The 7,054-nt window shown below is 46.0% G+C and overlaps 1 protein-coding gene across 1 annotated transcript; it reads left to right on the forward strand.

Annotated features, from left to right (window-relative positions):
• Positions 1 to 321: 321 nt before the first annotated feature.
• On the forward strand, positions 322 to 6,605 carry LOC137228719 (beta-2-microglobulin). Its single transcript, XM_067745601.1, has 4 exons — positions 322 to 482; positions 3,836 to 4,111; positions 4,690 to 4,717; positions 6,081 to 6,605. Exons 1-3 carry the CDS (start codon positions 416 to 418, stop codon positions 4,701 to 4,703), a joined length of 357 nt encoding a protein of 118 aa, XP_067601702.1. The 5' UTR covers positions 322 to 415; the 3' UTR covers positions 4,704 to 4,717; positions 6,081 to 6,605.
• The last annotated feature ends 449 nt before the right edge of the window (positions 6,606 to 7,054 follow it).

Below are 7,054 nucleotides of genomic sequence, written 5' to 3' on the forward strand. Positions count from 1 at the left end.
TTCAGTTTTCCCGATCGAAAACCACGTTCTAGGCTCCTAACTCGCTGGGGCATGCTTGGGGAGCAAGTGCCTTAGCGTTTCTGATGCTGTTCCGAAAAGCGAAGTTTCCTCCGGACTGAAGCTCTCGGGTGGGCGGCCCGCGCCCCAAGCTTGGGCGCGCATCCCTGATAAGAGGGCGCCGATGTACAGACAGCGAATCCACCCGGTTCAGCCCTGCCTTCCTAAGCATCACGAGACTTATCAGAAAATGAAACTGAAAACCGGGAAGTCCCTCTTTCTAACCTGCCAGGGCCTCGCCTGCTAGGAGACCGGTGACGGCCCGGCGGGCAGGGTTCTGATTGGCGGCCTGGGCCTGGCTATAAGTGCGGGCGCGGGACCGGGTCCTCACTCTGACACCCGAGCTGCTCCTGTAGCGATGGCTCCTTTCGTGACCTTGGTCCTGCTGGGGCTTCTCTCGCTGTCTGGCCTGGACGCCGTCCAGCGTGAGTGTCCCCTCCTCCCTTTCCCTCTTCCACCAGCTCGTCCCTGTCCCGCTCGCAGCCACTGGGCACTAACTCCGTACCCCCCGGTCCCAATCCCAAGGTTCGGTGGAGTAGCACGAGGCTTTCTCTCGGGCTGTGGAGGCGGTTGGGGTGTGTGGAGTGTGGAGGGGCTGCGAGTCCAGGACGCCGGCTTCTCCGGGATTGGGGGAGGGGACCTCTGGCACGCTCGCACCGGGTGGGTCGGGACAGAGCGACCGAGGTGTGGGAGGGGTTCTCTTCCGCTGGTTCGCGGGGCCTTTGGCTTCTCCCGCGCAGCGGGAGCGGAGGGCGGGCTGGCGGTTCCCAAAGGGCTGGGTTGGGGGCTGCGAATGGGTGGAGACCACGCGTGGGCTTTGGGGGAGTCGCCGCCAGGGTGTATCAGTCCGCTGGGAGCCCGAGGGCCTCGAGCTTCTTCCAGGCGCCCGCCAGGTTCACCTGCCTCTCTGCACGTTACCCAAATCCGCGACGACCAAACCACGGCGAGGAAGTTGCACGCGACTCTTGTGGAATGTCCTGAGGTGTTTACATAGCACTTCACGTCGTTCATTCTCTTGTTCCCGCTACCTGTCGCTCTTAATAATAATCATAGAGCTACCCGTTGGCGGCTTACTGACCTGCGCTATGTGCTGTATGTCATTTAATTGTGAAATGCGTCTACGATGTAAACAGGATGCCTTTATCATCAGCTTGTCATAGATGAGGAAAGGGAAGCTAGAAGAGCTGAAGTAACTTAATTACGCAGGGGATTTATGGCAGACGGTAGAGCCTGACCAGAGCATTTGGGGGGTCGTGAGCCCTTTGCCTGTAATCCGTGCGTTTTTCACAGCCTTCTGGGGAGAGATTCTCGGGAGCAGGCTGGGCGGACATGGGCCCCTGTTGCCTTTCTTCACAGAGGGCTCCTCCTTTGGCTCCTTGCCTGGTTCTTTCCAAGATGAACTGAGTATGTACTTTCAGTTTTGAGTAAGCGAAGGTTTATCATTCAGAAAGGTTGTAAAACTAGGGATAAGAGCAATCAACATGCTTGCTTACCCAAGCTGTCTGTCAGGGACACCATGGATACTCAGTACCTTCTAAATACCCTGCAATATACCGGACCCTCAGATTTTTCTCTCTCACAAAAGGCTCTGTGAAGCGGGTTTTTTTGTGTTTGTGTGTGTGTTTGTTTGTTTGTTGTTGCTCATGAGAAAAAGGAAGTTAGTTTAAAATTTATTTAGAAAAGAAGCATAATGTGTGTATTATCACTATTATTGATATTTGTGGTTGCATACAGCTGTAGAAAAATAGCAAGCCGACATTAAAAACTATCTGAATTTGAAAATTTCCTAAGTAATACATGCCTGCAAGATATACAAGGCCATTTCTGGAACGTATACAAGAAACATGTAATTGTGATTCCCTCTGGGGGATCTATTTTCTGCTCTTTCCCCTATGTGGGTTTTATTTTACTCTGGGTGTAGATAATTTTTCAATTAAACTACAGAAACTCAAATAACTCTCCCCAAAAACCTTAGCCAGTAAGTGGTTGAGGGCAGATTCAAACCCAGGCCTGTCTGATACACCTCCTCTTCTTAGAAGCCACTATTGTGATATTCTTCCAAAAAAAAAAAAAAAAAAGAAAACCCACAAACTGCCTAGCTCGCTCAAAGAGAGAATTCCAGGTGGGATGAACCTGTGCTCTCACTACTGTAGCACCTACATGTTCTAATTATTAGAAGCTCAAATGCAAAGAGGTTTCTGAATTATCTTCACTTTGAACTATGAAAAAATATCAGGGCTTCATGGTATGTCCAGTCTAGCTCTTGGTGGGCCTAGGGACCTTTTCTTTGATGATGGGACATTTCTAAACAGATACATCTGGTCAGAGTGGCCTGGTACTCCACCTTCTCTCTACCACTGGACATGGAGGATGACCTGAACTTTATAATCTTGTACCCTGAGTGTATTTGTATTTAAGTGGTTATATACATATATTTATATCAGTCTGTATATTCAGTAGCAGCAACACTTCACTTTGGAAGAAAAATATAGAAATAGAGTTTATAATATTTTCTTTACACATCCCCTTGGAGGGTCTAGACATGCATCCCATTTTGGAAGCCACTGTTCCGTAGCATTATGCAATATTCCCAACCTGGCAGATTATGGCAATCACTTGAGCATGCTAATTAAAAATACATATTCCACTGTCACATGCATTATTCCAGCTGGTCCTAATGGAGAGTATGTTCTCTCCCATTTGCCATAGTCCTCACCCTTCCCTATTGTTCTTACCCAGCCCAACAACTTCATTTAAGGTATTTGCCAGCTCCTGTAGGTGTTTCAGTTTTGTTTCTTTGTTTTCTAGCTCATGAAATCAGATACAGATTCAGATAGAGATTTGTCATATAAACTCTGGACGTGATGAGGAGGTTGTGTTTTGTAGAAATATACTTTGGGTTGACTCTGTTAGGAACCTGAGCAAGGAGGTAACAATAATTACACCTGCCACTTACAGAGCAATTGCTGTGTGCCAGGCACTGTACTAGGCACATATTGAGAAGTCTGATCGGTGTGGATCTAGGCAGGAGGCAAAAAAAAAAGGAGTAAACATAGGGGGAAAAAATTGACTGGGTTGAAACAGCGTACAATAACGGGAATTTTTTTTTTTTTTTTTTTTTTTTTGCGGTATGTGGGCCTCTCACTGTTGTGGCCTTTCCCGTTGCGGAGCACAGGCTCCGGACGCGCAGCCTCAGTGGCCATGGCTCACGGGCCTAGCGGCTCCGCGGCATGTGGGATCTTCCCAGACCGGGGCACGAACCCGTGTCCCCTGCTTCGGCAGGTGGACTCTCAACCACTGCGCCGCCAGGAAAGCCCAATAACGGGAATTTTTGATGTGGCTAATATGGAGGGAGTGTGAAGTGAGAAATGAAGGTTGATAAGTAGATTACGGCCAAATCATGTAGACTTTTGAGTGATAAGGAATTCTGTGGGTGCTGAGGAGCCAATGAAAAGTTCTTGAGATTCTCCACAGAAAGATTATTAAAGATACAGCACAATCTTCACTGACAGAAGAAGATGTTAAGAGAAATCTGCTAGAAAAAGCCTGAAAGGCACGTGTAGGGGAATTATGTGGGAAAGATACTAAGTCATGGTTTATCCCAGAAAATGGAGGCTGCCTTTTGGAAAAATGGAAGCTCATTTGGCATGAGGGGAAATGGAATTGGGAGAAATGGAGGATCAAATATAAACACTTGGGGCCTGATCTAGCTTTAGACCAAGGTAGCCCCAAGTGAAATACTCTGCAATTTCATCTGTCTTCCCCTGCTGCTCCTCAGGTCCTCCGAAGGTTCAGGTTTACTCACGACACCCCGCAGAGAATGGAAAACCAAATTACCTGAACTGCTATGTGTCTGGGTTCCATCCACCCCAGATTGAGATTGATTTGCTGAAGAATGGGGAGAAGATGGAGGTGGAGCAATCAGACCTGTCTTTCAGCAAGGACTGGTCTTTCTACCTTCTGGTCCACGCTGAGTTCACTCCCAACGCAGTGGATAAGTACAGCTGCCGCGTGAAACACGTTACTCTCACAGAGCCCCAGACAGTTAAGTGGGGTAAGTTTTCAAGTTCCTTCCTTAGCTGCTGACAGTTGTATCTGAACATAGCCACAGCATAAAGCTGCCTTGATATAAGAACATGTGCATACTGGGATTATCAGGGAATGTTATTAAAGCTCTGATTAGTGGCACCTTCTGAGAGATCTCTGCACAGCGTGGTCACGGAGACAGTGGCTTCCCTGTAGTGAGAGCAGGGAGCAGTAGCAGCACTTCCACAAGTGCACAGGCACTCCCAATGATTCTTCCCTACTGGCTTCCTTGGGCCTTCCTGATAGCCTCAGGGATACTCAGGACCAAGGAGAGTCTCAGGAAGGCACCGGTCTTGTCTGTAAGTCCTGCTATGGTAGTGCCCTCCAATCCTAGACTCCTTCAGTTCTCTGGCTGGCTTGGGATCTAAGGCTAGTAGGCAAGGTGGGGACCTGCTGGGTTTTTCTTAACGAGGCACTCATGGTGAGGGACAGTGGGCTCTTCTGCCAGCTTTATTTATAACAGTTTTAGACATTTGTTAGTACATAGTATTTCAAAAGTGAAACTTAACTGTTTCTCTTTTTCTTTCTCCATTTTCTTTTCTGTAGATCGAGACCAGTAACCAGCATCATGGAGGTAAGTTTCTAATCTTAAGAAAATCTTTTTTATAAAGTAATTTATTTATTTTTGGCTGCGTTGGGTGTTTGTTGCTGCGTGCGGGCTTTCTCTAGTTGCAGCGAGTGGGGGCTACTGTTTGTTGTGGTGGGCTGGCTTCTTATTGTGGTGGCTTCTCTTGTTGCGGAGCACGGGCCTAGGCGTGCCAGCTTCAGTAGTTGTGGCATGTAGGCTCAGTAGTTGTGGCTTGCGGGCTCTAGAGCACAGGCTCAGTAGTTGTGGTGCACAGGTTTAGTTGCTGTGCGGCATGTGGGATCTTCCCGGACCAGGGCTTAAACCTGTGTCCCCTGCATTGGCAGGCGGATTCTTAACCACTACGCCACCAGGGAAGCCCCAGAAAATCTTTTTTTAATGTCACTATCCTGGGGACTGTTATAGACAGCTCTCATATGATAACCCTCACTGTCTGGAGGACATTCATCAGGGTAGCAATTTAGCAGGCAGAGAAGAACCCCACGGGGTCACATTCCCTTCTCCTGTGGGGTGGCATGAGGAAGGCATGTGACCCTGGGTGTGTCTCTGCCAGCATCACTGACCCTCTAAAGGGAGGACAGAAGAGCTACAGGTGTGCTGTGACAGGACAGAGGCTGTGGTTACCCACAGCACCTTCAAGGGTTTGCTCTTTCTTCTGCCATTTCTGCCTTGGGCATCTCTGTGCCTTCAAAAGTGAACCGTCCCTTCCTTTGCATGGCAGTTGCTTTGTTATTCAGCCATAAGGGAAGAGTGACATGATTCTGCAGATGCACCGCTCCTAAGTGTGTGGGCACTGTGGTTGCCTCTAGAAGCTCCCAGTCCAATAGAGGAAAGAAATGGAAACAGATTGTTGTAACCTAATGTAAAGCTACTATAACAGACGTATCTTGCAAGTATCTGTAGCTGCATGAAACAGGGAGCAATTGGACTTCTCTGCATCTTCAGTTGGAGGCCAGAGGCAGATAATCCAGCTTTTCTGGGAAATTTTACTCCACAGGGTATCTTGGCACTGAAAACCTATTCAAATTTCCTGTTACACTGTAGGACAGGGAAGGTAATTTTCGAGAGCATGAGAGAGTTTGGGTGACCTGCCCAGAGTCAACACAGTTACTAAATGGTAGAGCCAGGATCTGAACTATAGTACCAGCATTCTTTCCTCTAAGGTTGTGGGGGAACCAGTGGGATAAACTAGTAGGATATGCTCTTTTAATGAGTCTGGAAAATTGCCTGCAGCTATTACTTTTACCAACAGTGATTTATATAGCACAGGTTAGGTGAATTTTGGTAGTGCTATCTGTAATCCAAATAAAATAAATGTATTTGCTAATAACCCTTTTTTTCTTTTTTTCAGGTTTGAGGATGCCTCATTTGGATTGGATTAATTCCAAATTCTGTTTTCTTGCTTTTTAATACTGATATGCTTTTATGCTTTATGGACAGAAATCAGAAGTTATATTGATGTTACGACAAATATCATCTTCTTTATAATTTTTCTTTGTGCACTATGTCTCCATGTTTGACCTGTCTTGGCATGTAGTTGTAGTTGGGGTGCTGGCAGCTTAGAGGTGGGGAGAAAAGAACTCTCATGTTCAGCATCAACATCTTGGTCAAATTTAAAGTCTTTATTGTCTTTTGCACACAAAACTAGGTAGTAAGATAACTATGCATATTTAGAGTAAACCTCCAATTTGTAATGTTTCTTAGAATTTTGGAAAATTTTTGGAAAGATAATTGTCAGAATTATTGGAAATTTGTTATAGCGGATGACATTTTGTCATATGAAATCATATTTACTTAACATCTGTTAGTATGAGACATGGTTGTGCCTGTTTTTATGTTATTTCGTTTCACTAATTAAAATGCTGGTAAAACTTGATGTGTTTAGTACTTATATATCACTCCTCTTCTAACCCCTTTGTTCAAACAGGGAAATGATCTTCAAATGTCACTTGGAAAAGACTGTGAACTCCTGATGTATAGGGTTTGGCTCACAGTGGAAGGGGCATCAGTGATCTGCATTTTACAAATGAGGAACAGCATCTGCAAGAAGTTAAATGACTTAGGGTGACACAGCTATCTGCTGGAAGACCTGGCTTCTGTCTTTTCACCAGAATTCTGTTCCCTGGGCTAAGAAATGAGGACTGTGTGGACTTTAAGAGGGAGCAAAAGTATCTGGAGGATTTCTTATTTTAGCAAGCAATATACCTAAATGAAAAATACTAGATTAAAAAATTTCAAGGCATAATTTATACTTGATGACCAGCTTTGTGCATTTAAAAAAATCTGACCATGAATTTGAGTGAGTTAGTGCTAGGTACTGATGAG

The sequence above is a fragment of the Pseudorca crassidens genome, chromosome 1 (assembly GCF_039906515.1).
Source record: "Pseudorca crassidens isolate mPseCra1 chromosome 1, mPseCra1.hap1, whole genome shotgun sequence".
NCBI classification, from domain to species: Eukaryota; Metazoa; Chordata; class Mammalia; order Artiodactyla; family Delphinidae; genus Pseudorca; species Pseudorca crassidens.

Bases quoted from the DNA above. Each gene is read 5' to 3' on its own strand.
- LOC137228719 (XM_067745601.1), top strand. From the start codon at position 416: ATGGCTCCTTTCGTGACCTTGGTCCTGCTGGGGCTTCTCTCGCTGTCT. The intron at 483-3,835 runs GTGAGTGTCCCC...GCTGCTCCTCAG, and splicing joins TGGCCTGGACGCCGTCCAGC to GTCCTCCGAAGGTTCAGGTT.